The 13,703-nt window shown below is 48.0% G+C and overlaps 1 protein-coding gene across 1 annotated transcript in view; it reads left to right on the forward strand.

Moving 5' to 3' along the window:
* Positions 1 to 13,697, forward strand: part of LOC311248197 (amyloid-beta A4 protein-like) — a gene marked incomplete at its 5' end in the record, with an annotated part of 17,587 nt that extends 3,890 nt beyond the window's left edge. The window contains 5 exons of the mRNA XM_084339123.1: positions 1 to 81; positions 348 to 401; positions 2,116 to 2,213; positions 8,865 to 9,011; positions 9,627 to 13,697. The exon at positions 1 to 81 is cut by the window's left edge and continues 138 nt beyond it. Of these exons, the coding sequence (XP_084195249.1) occupies positions 1 to 81; positions 348 to 401; positions 2,116 to 2,213; positions 8,865 to 9,011; positions 9,627 to 9,728 (482 nt within the window). The 3' untranslated portion in view covers positions 9,729 to 13,697. The remainder of the gene's footprint in view (positions 82 to 347; positions 402 to 2,115; positions 2,214 to 8,864; positions 9,012 to 9,626) is intronic.
* Between the last annotated feature and the right edge of the window lie 6 nt (positions 13,698 to 13,703).

Raw genomic sequence — 13,703 nt, forward strand, 5'->3', positions numbered from 1 at the left:
CCCAGGAAGACACCCTGAGCCTGGGCGCGGTCGGCTTCATCCACCCCGAGAGCTTCAACCAGCCCAACACACTGAACCAGGGTAGGCTGCGCCTAGTGGGGATCCTCTCTCTCTCTCTCTCTCTCTCTCTCTCTCTCTCTCTCTCTCTCTCTCTCTCTATTTACTGTATATCTATTTACTGTATCTATATCTATCTACTGTATATCTATTTACTGTATCTATATCTATCTATCTACTGTATATTTCTTTCTATATATATTTACTGTATCTATATCAACTGTATACTGTATATAATCTATCTCGATCTATATACTGTACAATTAATCTCTCTCTCTCTCTCTTTCTAGTGGAGCCTGTGGACGCTCGCCCCAACCCTGACAGAAGTCTTCCCACACGACCTGGTGAGTGGTGTGTCTGTGTGTGTGTCTGGGTGTGTGTGTGTGTGTGTGTTTGTGTGTCTGGGTGTGTGTGTTTGTGTGTCTGGGTGTCTGTGTGTGTGTGTGTCTGGGTGTGTGTGTGTCTGGGTGTGGGTGTGTCTGGGTGTGTGTGTGTGTGTCTGGGTGTGTGTGTGTCTGGGTGTGTGTGTGTGTGTGTGGGGGTGTCTGTGTGTGTGTCTGGGTGTGTGTGTGTCTGGGTGTGTGTGTGTCTGGGTGTGTGTGTGTGTGGGTGTGTCTGGGTGTGTGTGTCTGGGTGTGTGTGTGTGTGTTTGTGTCTGGGTGTGTGTCTGGGTGTGTGTGTGTGTCTGGGTGTGTGTGTGTGTCTGGGTGTGTGTGTCTGGGTGTGTGTCTGGGTGTGTGTGTGTGTCTGGGTGTGTGTGTGTGTGTCTGGGTGTGTCTGGGTGTGTGTGTGTGTGTCTGGGTGTGTGTGTCTGTGTGTCTGGGTGTGTCTGGGTGTGTGTGTGTGTGTCTGTGTGTGTGTGTGTCTGGGTCAGGCATGCGTTGTTTATGGCACGGGGTACCACTCAGTGGTACCTCACTGAGTATTAAAGATTTGAGCAGAAGCGCGTGCACGCACATGCACGCGCTCGCGAGAACGCGCTGCGCTCGGCTCGGATCTACCTCGCATTATCATAACAATAGCCGCTATAGGCTGGTGTCTTCAACCAGTCTGGGACTCTTTGTGATGTAAATATGGAACGTCCCAAGTTGCCGCTGCCCACAGAGTGCACCGCCGTCCAAAGGTGAACGACGGCGAACGAAGGGCCAAATCAAAACAGCCGTCAATTCCGAATTGACAACTGTTTTGATTCAACCCCCCACCCACCACCACTCACCCCCGGACAACAACACACTCTGCAAACAGCAGCAACCCGGGACATTCCATATCTACATCACAAACTTCGGGACTGAGTAGATAATTAATTAATCTTCTCTTTATTTTTATTATTTATATTAAAACTGAATCAAACCATAAACAAGGTTGCCTGTTGGGATGTTAGATCCTAATGTGAAAAACTGATTTTATATGTCTGCACTTTATGTGCTAATTTTATGCCTGTCTTAATTCTTTTGTGAAGCACTTTGAGCTGCAGTTTCTGTATGAAAGGCTATACAAACAAAGTGTATTATTGTGCGCGAGGGAACATATGCGCATGCGCGCGGGGCCGCGCGTGCGTGTGCGCGCGCGCGCGGCGTCATTATCCTGCGTGGCGGCTCAGCCCATAATAACAACGCAACACTGGTCTGGGTGTGTGTGTGTGTGTGTCTGGGTGTGTCTGTGTGTGTGTCTGGGTGTGTGTCTGGGTGTGTGTGTGTGTCTGGGTGTGTGTGTGTGTCTGTGTGTGTGTGTGTGTGTCTGGGTGTGTGTGTCTGGGTGTGTTTGTGTGTCTGGGTGTGTGTGTGTGTGTGTCTGGGTGTGTGTGTGTCTGGGTGTGTGTGTGTCTGTGTGTGTGTGTGTGTGTCTGGGTGTGTGTGTGTCTGGGTGTGTGTGTGTGTGTGTTTGTGTCTGGGTGTGTCTGTGTCTGGGTGTTTGTGTCTGGGTGTGTCTGTGTCTGGGTGTGTGTGTTTGTGTCTGGGTGTGTGTGTTTGTGTGTGTGTGTGTGTGTGTGTGTGTCTGGGTGTGTCTGTTTGTGTGTCTGGGTGTGTAAACAAGGTTTCCTCTCCTCCTCTTCCTCAGTGACGGGGATGAAGATGGAGGCTGTGCTTCCAGAGCTGAGGATGGAGACGGAGGAGGAGAGACACAGCACTGAATACGAGGTCCACCACCAGAAACTGGTACACACACACACACACACACACACGCACACACGCACACGCATATTAGAGATGTGCATGACTGACCAAAATCATTTTCGAATAGTCTACTGTTCTTATTGGGGCGACGGGGGCTCGGGAGGTAGAGCAGTCGTCTGGCAATCCGGAGGTTCCCGGTTCAATTCCCCGCTCCTCCCGGGCAGCGTGTCGATGTGTCCTTGAGCAAAACATAGAATGGCGGTAGAAGGGATCTGAATTTCCAGCGCTGGATCTGTATATAAAAAAGCAGCCATTTACCATTTACCTAAGACCGAATATTCGAAAATTCGAAATTTGTATAATCTGTTTCAGTTTAAATTCAGTTAGAGTGTTCAGTTTCAGTTCAATTCAGTTATTCTTTTTAATAGAATGGATCATTAAAATCAAAGGGTGTTGCACATAAATATTCAGATAATCCTTCAGAACGTCGATCGGCTCAGCTGACCGACGATAAATCAAAATGACACCATTCACCATCATAACAGCATTGCATTGGCCCATCAAGAAACAGTAGCATGTGCATCTTTAAGATCAATTAGGCGATGCAAATGAGGCTGCCTCTAAATATAAAAATGTATTAAATAAGAATGGTTTGCTTCACTTAAAAAAATCGAATGTGGAGACTGGCACGGCTATTCGAAAATTCTAACTCATCCCATAATACACACCTCCAATATCTGTAGTGAGTTGAGGACCGAGGAACAGAACAGCTTGACACACATTACATTACAATCTCCTGTCTCCATGACGACAACCTTGGAAGCGAACCTTGAGGGCATGGACATGGTGTGTGTGTGGGGGGGGGGGGCTGTACTTGTGGGAAATATTATATGCTTCAAGTGTTTGGGGAAATGGCTTTCCACTTTGTGCGTGTGTGTGTGTGCGCGCACGCCTCATTGTGTGTGTGTGTAATGTTGCCTTCATATACTCACTGTCGACCCCTGCATCCACACAGTTGAGATGTTCAAGGTCAAGCTTTATTGTCTATAGGGAGGTGTAGTGGTTACTTCCTGGTCTATATGGAGGTGTAGTGGTTACTTCCTGGTCTATAGGGAGGTGTAGTGGTTACTTCCTAGTCTATAGGGAGGTGTAGTGGTTACTTCCTGGTCTATAGGGAGGTGTAGTGGTTACTTCCTGGTCTATAGGGAGGTGTAGTGGTTACTTCCTGGTCTATAGGGAGGTGTAGTGGTTACTTCCTGGTCTATAGGGAGGTGTAGTGGTTACCTCCTGGTCTATAGGGAGGTGTAGTGGTTACTTCCTGGTCTATAGGGAGGTGTAGTGTTCACTTCCTGGTCTATAGGGAGGTGTAGTGGTTACTTCCTGGTCTATAGGGAGGTGTAGTGGTTACTTCCTGGTCTATAGGGAGGTGTAGTGGTCACTTCCTGGTCTATAGGGAGGTGTAGTGGTTACTTCCTGGTCTATAAGGAGGTGTAGTGGTTACTTCCTGGTCTATAGGGTAGGTGTAGTGGTTACTTCCTGGTCTATAGGGAGGTGTAGTGGTTACTTCCTGGTCTATAGGGAGGTGTAGTGGTTACTTCCTGGTCTATAGGGAGGTGTAGTGGTTACTTCCTGGTCTATAGGGAGGTCTTCCTGGTCTATAGGGAGGTGTAGTGGTTGCGTCTATACTTTCCGTAGCCGCATTTCTGGCGGACGCTCTCTGATTGGCCACTGACTGATGCTCTCTGATTGGCCACTGACGCGTTTGCCCAATCGCGTGACGAGCTGTGTCTTTGCCCATTTCCGCGTCAAACAGCCTGTAAACTACCTGGCGTTCTATTGCCATGCTCTAAGACAAACTCTAACCATAACCAACTTCGAAAGAGTGCCTAAGCTTAACCGTCGAAAGAACTTGCCGTCGCGCTCTAAGACAAACTCTAACCTTAACCAACTTCGAAGAGTGCCTAAGCCTAACCAGTGTAGAAACTGACGTCGGCCAATCAGAGAGCGTCTGCCAGAAATGCGGCTTGTTTGTGTAATCACGCGGGAGGTGTAGTGGTTACTTCCTGGTCTATAGGGAGGTGTAGTGGTTACTTCCTGGTCTATAGGGAGGTGTAGTGGTTACTTCCTGGTCTATAGGGAGGTGTAGTGGTTACTTCCTGGTCTATAGGGAGGTGTAGTGGTTACTTCCTGGTCTATAGGGAGGTGTAGTGGTTACTTCCTGGTCTATAGGGAGGTGTAGTGGTTACTTCCTGGTCTATAGGGAGGTGTAGTGGTTACTTCCTGGTCTATATGGAGGTGTAGTCGTTACTTCCTGGTCTATAGGGAGGTGTAGTGGTTACTTCCTGGTCTATAGGGAGGTGTAGTGGTTACTTCCTGGTCTATAGGGAGGTGTAGTGGTTACTTCCTGGTCTATAGGGAGGTGTAGTGGTTACTTCCTGGTCTATAGGGAGGTGTAGTGGTTACTTCCTGGTCTATAGGGAGGTGTAGTGGTTACTTCCTGGTCTATAGGGAGGTGTAGTGGTTACTTCCTGGTCTATAGGGAGGTGTAGTGGTTACTTCCTGGTCTATAGGGAGGTGTAGTGGTTACTTCCTGGTCTATAGGTTGGTGTAGTGGTTACTTCCTGGTCTATAGGGAGGTGTAGTGGTTACTTCCTGGTCTATAGGGAGGTGTAGTGGGCACGTCTTTGCTGTTTCCGGCCGGTCCACCATCTTGAAAACGCCACGTATTTCCCCATTGACCATTTCTAAATCGTCTCGTTTAAAACAAATAAAGCATGAACATTGGCGCACGGTGTACCTTTCTGTGCGTATTCATCCACGATCTATAGCAATGATGGATCCCTCTACGGGTGGACCTCGCGGGCGGTCCAGAGTGACGTCCAGAGTGTGTTGCCTTCATCCACTCACAGTTGAGATGTTCACGGTTAAGCTTTATTCAAGGTCAATCTGAATGTATTTAAGGCTACGGTGAAGCCTATTGTAACCACGTTTGCAAATGTTTCATCTGACCATTTTGTAACGTTACTTTTATCTGTAATGTCTATGGCGTTTATTTTTTTACTTTGTGTTGCTGCTATTCTTGGCCAGGTCTCCCTTGTAAAAAGAGATCCTGGATCTCAATTGGGACAAACCTGGTTAAATAAAGGCTAAATAAATTATTGTCAATACCAGCGTATTACAGGATACATAGAGGATACAAATCGACTCCCTCCAGTGTAACGGAATATTAAAAAACAATTAGAGAAACACCGTAACGGCATATTCCATAACATCTAATGTAACTGTCATCTATCTCTATTTATCTATATATCTACCCCCTCTTCAATCCTAAACCACCCACCCTTCCGCCTTCTCCTCCTCCTCCTCCTCCTCCTCCTCCTCCTCCTCCTCCTCCTCGATAATGAGTATTTAATCCTCACACTTGATTCCAAATCGCATTTCAAACATCCCCACTAATCTGCCTCTTATGTCTGGCCCTTACCCTCCTGACTGCATTCCTTCATCCGTTTGCTCGTGAAGATAACGGATCTTCTGTGTTTAAACGGTGACGTCTCAGGCCATCTACTTTTCGCAGACCCTCTGTGCTGCATATACAGGCCTGTTCGCTGTCCACGTCAGACCCGGTGTGCGCGCGCGCATCAAGGGGGCAAAAGGAACTGATGAGCGGTCTATAGACCTGTTCACTGTCCACGTCAGACTCGGTGTGTCAAGGGGGCAAAAGGAACGTAATCCTGGTCAGAACAACGGGACAGACTACAATATATTTGCATTAGTTAGCCGTGCTAGCGATCTAAACAATCAATCCATGCCAAAGCTAGACATGTAAAAGGTGCAAGACTCACAGCCATGCTGCTGATTTGGCTAAATGACATCCAGCTGTTTTAGTTTTGAAACAACTTCAGGGGTTGAGCCATGGTTTCTCCATAGAGCTCCATTATACTTTTAGTCAGGGGAGTGTCATGGTTTCTCCATAGAGCTCCATTATACCTTTAGTCGGGAGTGTCATGGTTTCTCCATAGAGCTCCATTATACTTGTAGTCGGGGGAGTGTCATGGTTTCTCCATAGAGCCCCATTATACTTGTAGTCAGGGGAGTGTCATGGTTTCTCCATAGAGCCCCATTATACTTTTAGTCAGGGGAGTGTCATGGTTTCTCCATAGAGCTCCATTATACTTGTAGTCAGGGGAGTGTCATGGTTTCTCCATAGAGCTCCATTATACTTTGTCAGGGGAGTGTCATGGTTTCTCCATAGAGCTCCATTATACTTTTAGTCAGGGGGGTGTCATGGTTTCTCCATAGAGCTCCATTATACTTTTAGTCAGGGGGAGTGTCATGGTTTCTCCATAGAGCTCCATTATACGGTTAGTCAGGGGAGTGTCATGGTTTCTCCATAGAGCTCCATTATACTTTTAGTCAGGGGAGTGTCATGGTTTCTCCATAGAGCTCCATTATACTTTTAGTCAGGGGAGTGTCATGGTTTCTCCATAGAGCTCCATTATACTGTTAGTCAGGGGGTGTCATGGTTTCTCCATAGAGCTCCATTATACTTTTAGTCGGGGGAGTGTCATGGTTTCTCCATAGAGCTCCATTATACCTTTAGTCACGGGAGTGTCATGGTTTCTCCATAGAGCTCCATTATACTTTTAGTCAGGGGGGTGTCATGGTTTCTCCATAGAGCTCCATTATACTTTTAGTCAGGGGGGTGTCATGGTTTCTCCATAGAGCTCCATTATACTTTTAGTCAGGGGGAGTGTCATGGTTTCTCCATAGAGCTCCATTATACTTTTAGTCAGGGGGAGTGTCATGGTTTCTCCATAGAGCTCCATTATACTGTTAGTCAGGGGAGTGTCATGGTTTCTCCATAGAGCCACATTATACTTTTAGTCAGGGGAGTGTCATGGTTTCTCCATAGAGCTCCATTATACTTTTAGTCGGGGGAGTGTCATGGTTTTTCCATAGAGCTCCATTATACTTTTAGTCAGGGGAGTGTCATGGTTTCTCCATAGAGCTCCATTATACTTTTAGTCAGGGGAGTGTCATGGTTTCTCCATAGAGCTCCATTATACTTTTAGTCGGGGGAGTGTCATGGTTTCTCCATAGAGCTCCATTATACTGTTAGTCAGGGGAGTGTCATGGTTTCTCCATAGAGCTCCATTATACTTTTAGTCAGGGGAGTGTCATGGTTTCTCCATAGAGCTCCATTATACTTTTAGTCAGAGGAGTGTCATGGTTTCTCCATAGAGCTCCATTATACTTTTAGTCAGGGGAGTGTCATGGTTTCTCCATAGAGCTCCATTATACTTTTAGTCAAGGGAGTGTCATGGTTTCTCCATAGAGCTCCATTATACTTTGTCAGGGGGAGTGTCATGGTTTCTCCATAGAGCTCCATTATACTTTTAGTCAGGGGAGTGTCATGGTTTCTCCATAGAGCTCCATTATACTTTTAGTCAGGGGGGGTGTCATGGTTTCTCCATAGAGCTCCATTATACTTTTAGTCAGGGGGGGTGTCATGGTTTCTCCATAGAGCTCCATAGAGCTGGTGTTGCTGATTGGCTGGAACACGGTATGTTTGTTTGTATACAGCGAACAGGTCAATAGAGGCCTCACACTGGAATGTTTGCTCATTCTTCCAACATGGCTGCCTGTAACCACCGGTAACCACTTTAGAAAAAGACACTGCCTGATTTCCATGCAGCGGTAGAGCAGGTGAAACACCGGAAAATCACCGTATTACTGTTCTACCGTGAGCCGTTCACAAGATCCAGTAATAAGTAGGGATGTTCGATATTGGCTTTTTTACCGATATCCGATATACCGATATTGTCCAACTCTTAATTTCCTATACCGATATCAACCGATACCGATATATGCTGGGTTCCCCCCCCCCCCCCCCAAAACACAACATTATGCATACTTTTCACAATAAATAAAATAAGAATGTGTTCTTACTTGCTTGCCTGGGTAAATAAAGGTTAAATAAATGTACAAAAAAAATCATCTGACATCCCTAGTAATAAGTAAACATCAAGTTGGTAAATTTTTGTTGGTGTGATTTCATTTCATCAACTCAAGTTTCAAGTTTCTTTAAGTTTCAAGTTTCTTTAATAGTTGTCATACAGAAGTACAGAATACTTTTGTACAAAATGCTTCTTACTGTTGCGCTCCAGAGACTGTGCAAGACAAGATAAGTATGAAATAAAATAGCATAGTAAAATTAGAAGTAAAAAAATGAGGTCACAGTGTTCAGTTTAGACATATGTACAATGTTCGATGCAGAATAGACGTAGTTACCATACAATATACAATACTGTGCAGTGTACTAATATACAATACTATATAGTGCAAGGCAGAAATGGAGAAATGGGACGAGGTGCAATTTAGGTACAATTCACAGTAGGTGTACGAGTTGTAGTGCAAATCCTTTATCAATAAATATAAAGTGTAAGTGTGTTTGTGTGATCTAAAGTGTGGAGAGTGGGTGCTGCAGTGTGTTGTTTGTTTGAGTGAGTGTGTGCGTGTGGGTGTGTGTGCTGTGTGCATTTGATGGTTGTTGCATAGTGATTATTGTTCGTTTAGTGATTATTGTTCGTTTAGCAGCCTCCGGCGTTGAGTGTTCAGAAGCTCTGGTTGGCCGCGGTGGTTTTGACTGACAGGCGTGCCGACCACTAGCCTGCCTCCTTCCCTCCTCCCCAGGTGTTCTTTGCGGAGGACGTGGGCTCCAACAAGGGCGCCATCATCGGCCTGATGGTGGGAGGGGTCGTCATAGCGACCGTCATCGTCATCACCCTGGTGATGCTGAGGAAGAAACAGTACACGTCCATCCATCACGGAGTCATCGAGGTGAGACTGACCTCTGTGAGTGAGTGTGTGTGAGTGAGTGAGTGAGTGAGTGTGTGTGTGTGTGTGTGTGTGTGTGCTGACCTCTGCTGTGTGTGTGTGTGTGTGTGTGTGTGCACTGACCTCTCTCCTGTGTGTGTGTTGACCTCTGACCTCTCCTCTGTGTGTGTACTGACCTCTGACCTCTCCTCTGTGTGTGTGTTGACCTCTGACCTCTCCTCTATGTGTGTGTACTGACCTCTGACCTCTCCTCTGTGTGTGTGTTGACCTCTGACCTCTCCTCTATGTGTGTGTACTGACCTCTGACCTCTCCTCTGTGTGTGTACTGACCTCTGACCTCTCCTCTATGTGTGTGTACTGACCTCTGACCTCTCCTCTGTGTGTGTACTGACCTCTGACCTCTCCTCTATGTGTGTGTACTGACCTCTGACCTCTCCTCTATGTGTGTGTACTGACCTCTGACCTCTCCTCTATGTGTGTGTACTGACCTCTGACCTCTCCTCCATGTGTGTGTGTGTGTGTTGACCTCTGACCCCTCCTCTATGTGTGTGTGTGTGTACTGACCTCTGACCTCTCCTCTATGTGTGTGCGTGTGTTGACCTCTGACCCCTCCTCCAGGTGGACGCTGCTGTGACCCCAGAGGAGCGCCACCTGTCTAAGATGCAGCAGAACGGCTACGAGAACCCCACCTACAAGTTCTTTGAGCAGATGCAGAACTGATGCCACACACACACACACACACACGCGCACACACACACACACGCACACACACACACACGCACACACACACACACACACACACACTACCCCACCCCCCACCCCCGTACACCCCCCCCCCCCCCCCACCACCCGATCAGGAGTGTAACGATCTCAATACGGACGGCTCTCTTCCTCTCTGGTTGAACCGGTGGCTCCTCCCCCTTTCAGTGCCACACGACAGCCGGTTAACCCTTTACTACTATCACACGACCGACGCTCCTCGCGACGCTCCATCATTAGCGTCATTAGCTCCGCGGGGTTAATAAGGCTCCCTTTCCAGATTTTTGGAAAATACAGATTTGACGTTATTTTCTGAGCCGGCAACACCCAGGCTGTGTAGTGAGCGACGGTATATAATAATAATCTGTGTGATGATCTGACCGCCGTGGCGTATATCATATTATGGATACAGTTTTTGCATAATTCATTATCGGATTTGCCGCCGTTTTTACGAATACATTTTAGTGCGTAAAAGAATAGACATTTCTTTTATCGTGTCCCTCGCGATCTGAATTCATACGGAGTCTCTACCCGCCGTACGAATACATTCTGGGTTCACGTCGCAATCTGAATTCATATCACATCTGGAAATGTATCTTATCGTTGCACCCGATTTCCACTCAATCCAACCCCCCCTCTCAGCCTACCCCAACCCCCCCCTCCCCCCCCCCTCCCATCTAGACAGTGTGGGTGTGGCCAAATGTGTAGCTGAAATAGTCGGTTACGGAAATATGGAGAAAACGTTGCCATGGTTTGTTGCTGTTGTTGCTGTTGTTGTTGTTGTTTGTTTGTTTGCCTGGGCGTTGCATGGCGGCGAAGCCATGTTTGCGCCGGAAACGCGTTCGATTTTACAAAAAAACACGATTGTGGACGATGGAAGTTTATTCATCGCTCCTCCGTCTCGTCCTGCTGGCGCCCCGTACATCGAATCAAACGCACCCCACGGAGAAGGACGTGTGTCCTCTCTACACACTGATCCAGGTTCAGTATTTATTTTAAATGTTTTGGTTGCAATGGTTGAGGTGTGTAGGTGTGGACTTCGAGTAGCTAGATCTGACCTCGGATCAGTGTTTACAGGCGACGCTCCGTCCACTCACACTGTCCTGTCCTCTACTACTGCACTCACTCGTCACTGGGGTGCGTGTAGCTTTATGCCAAGCAAGCAGTGCAAAAATTTACCGTAGTAGCGTGCAGTAATGCGCCTTTCATTTTCCGCCGCCCAGCGCCCAGGTCGCGCGGAAATAGGCTGTCTATTGCCATTCTCTTTGACAAACTCTAACCTTAACCAGCTCCTTAACAACGCCTAAACTTAACCGTTCTAACCTTAACCAACTCCGAAACAATGCCTAACCTTAACCTTAACCTTATATTGCCATTCTCTTTGACAAACTCTAACCTTAACCAGCTCCTTAACAGCGCCTAAACTTAACCGTTCTAACCTTAACCAACTCCGAAACAATGCCTAACCTTAACCGGCGAAAGAATACACGTTAAAAAAAAATCACGTTAAAAAATATTTTCGATGGGATTCGAACTCGCCAGCAAACGAGCCATAGGATCCACAGCCATGTGTCCTTGCCAATTGAGCTATTGCTAGATACTGAATAAGGGGCGGTGACTTATATATATTGAGCTCCGCTCTCATGCGCATGCGCGGGCACCTCGCGCGAGCACGCCGGCGCACGCACGCACCTGAGCGAGCACGCCGCCGCCGGTGCACGCACGGTAGCATTTGTCTGAAAAGAAGGGCGCTTTACCGCACTGGCGTGCGGTGACGAATGCGGAAGCATTTTTGCACTGCTTGCTTGGCATAAAGCTACAGGCCACTGGGGTGCGGGTGAGCCTCCTCCCTCCCTCCCCCTCCTCCCTCCCTCCCTCTCCCTCCTCCCTCCCCCTCCTCCCTCCCTCCCTCTCCCTCCTCCCTCCACCTCCTCCCTCCCTCCCTCTCCCTCCTCCCTCCACCTCCTCCCTCCCTCTCCCTCCTCCCTCCCTCTCCCTCCTCCCTCCCTCTCCCTCCTCCCTCCACCTCCCTCCTCCCTCCACCTCCTCCCTCCCTCTCCCTCCTCCCTCCACCTCCTCCCTCTCCCTCCTCCCTCCACCTCCCTCCTCCCTCCACCTCCTGCCTCCCTCTCCCTCCTCCCTCCACCTCCCTCCTCCCTCCACCTCCTCCCTCCCTCTCCCTCCTCCCTCCACCTCCTCCCTCCACCTCCTCCCTCCCTCCCTCCCCCTCCTCTCCTACCCCTCCTCCCTTCCTCCCTCCCTCCACCTCCTCCCTCCCCCTCCTCTCCTACCCCTCCTTCCTCCCTCCCTCTCCCTCCTCCCTCCACCTCCTCCCTCCACCTCCTCCCTCCACCTCCTTCCTCCCTCCCTCGCCCTCCTCTCCTACCCCTCCTCCCTTCCTCTCTCCCTTCCTCTCCCTCCTCCCTCCCCATCCTCCCTCCACCTCCTCCCTCCACCTCCTCCCTCCCTCCCTCCCCCTCCTCCCTTCCTCCCTCCCTCTCCCTCCTCCCTCCCCTCCCCATCCTCCCTCCCCCTCCTCTCCTACCCCTCCTTCCTCCCTCGCTCCCCTCCCTCCCTCTCCCTCCTCTCCTACCCCTCCTCCCTCCCTCGTTCCCTCTCCCTCCTCCCTCATTCCCTCCCTTTCCCTCCTCCCTCCCTCGTTCCCTCCCTCTCCCTTCTTCCCTCCTCCCTCCCTCCTCTCCCTCCTCCTCCCTCCCCCCCCCCCTCCCTCCCTCTCACTCCTTTATGCGATTGTTTTTACGACAGCTGGACTGTGCTATAGGTCACAGGAGGCTCTTAACACTTTGATTGCCAGCAGGGGGCGCCCTAGATACCCTGTTGAGTGCCGACGCTCTATTCAATGACCGAGCATTCACATTTGTGACAGCATAAACTATATCTTAAATTATGGCTATGTGTCTAATACGACCGTCGCTTATCAATGACTTGTTTGCAGTCAACATTGTCAAAACGGATTGTTTTTTAATCGGTTAATTTCCGTTTGATACCATTGTGAAAAACGCTCGTTTTTTTAAACGTTCAGAAGGGAAAAAAAAGATTCCACATGAATCGCCCTTTACTGGAATACACAAAACACGTTGTCATTTTTCAGCCTATTTATCAATCGTTTTCAAATAAACGCTAGATTATCGATAGTATATGTGTACTTATGCACGCTATAGAAGCGGGCTGAGAAATCGATTATCCATTTCCTGATCAACACACACACACACACACATATGGCACACGCTGATATATAGGTGAAAATAGTTCTGATTATCCCAAGACTGGTCAAATAGATTCCTTACCTCAGATCAGATGTTCTCCAAAAAGATTATTCCAATTCCTGATCGCCATTCCAAATATCGATTGCGTTTATTGATCCAACGCTGGGTGGTCGAAACATTATTCTCCGCTGTTCTGATGGACCACAAAGACTGCACTCGGCTCGGATTACATGCCTGACAAGTAAAATGTGGATTCCGGACTTTCTTTTCTCCATGCGTTTTCATTCAGTCCAATCCAAAGGCTGCATTACCATCCGGGAGACGATAGGGGCCGGTATTTTCCCAATTCGAGCTCAGAGAGAGTTCCAGTGGTAACGTGAGGCTAGATAGATGAAATATGAATGGAAATCAAATCGCTAATAAAAAAAATAACGATTAAAAAAAAACGGCATATCTCGTTTCTGGCACTCAACGGTTGGCATGAAATAACTAATTACGCCGTGGCTGGCACTCAAAGTGTTAAGGATAAAATGATGACGACTATGTTTAAGACGATGATGTTGTAGAAGATGATGATGATGGTAATTATGTATTCTGAATGAGCTGTTTTTTTATTTTAGATTTATTCTATCGTTTCCTGGTTTTGTTTTTCAAAAAAGACCGAAAATGCGAGTGTAAAAAAAAAACAAAAACAACGAGACAACTGATG

Source organism: Notolepis coatsorum (assembly GCF_963971535.1).
Source record: "Notolepis coatsorum genome assembly, contig: SCAFFOLD_3176, whole genome shotgun sequence".
Lineage (NCBI taxonomy): Eukaryota > Metazoa > Chordata > Actinopteri > Aulopiformes > Paralepididae > Notolepis > Notolepis coatsorum.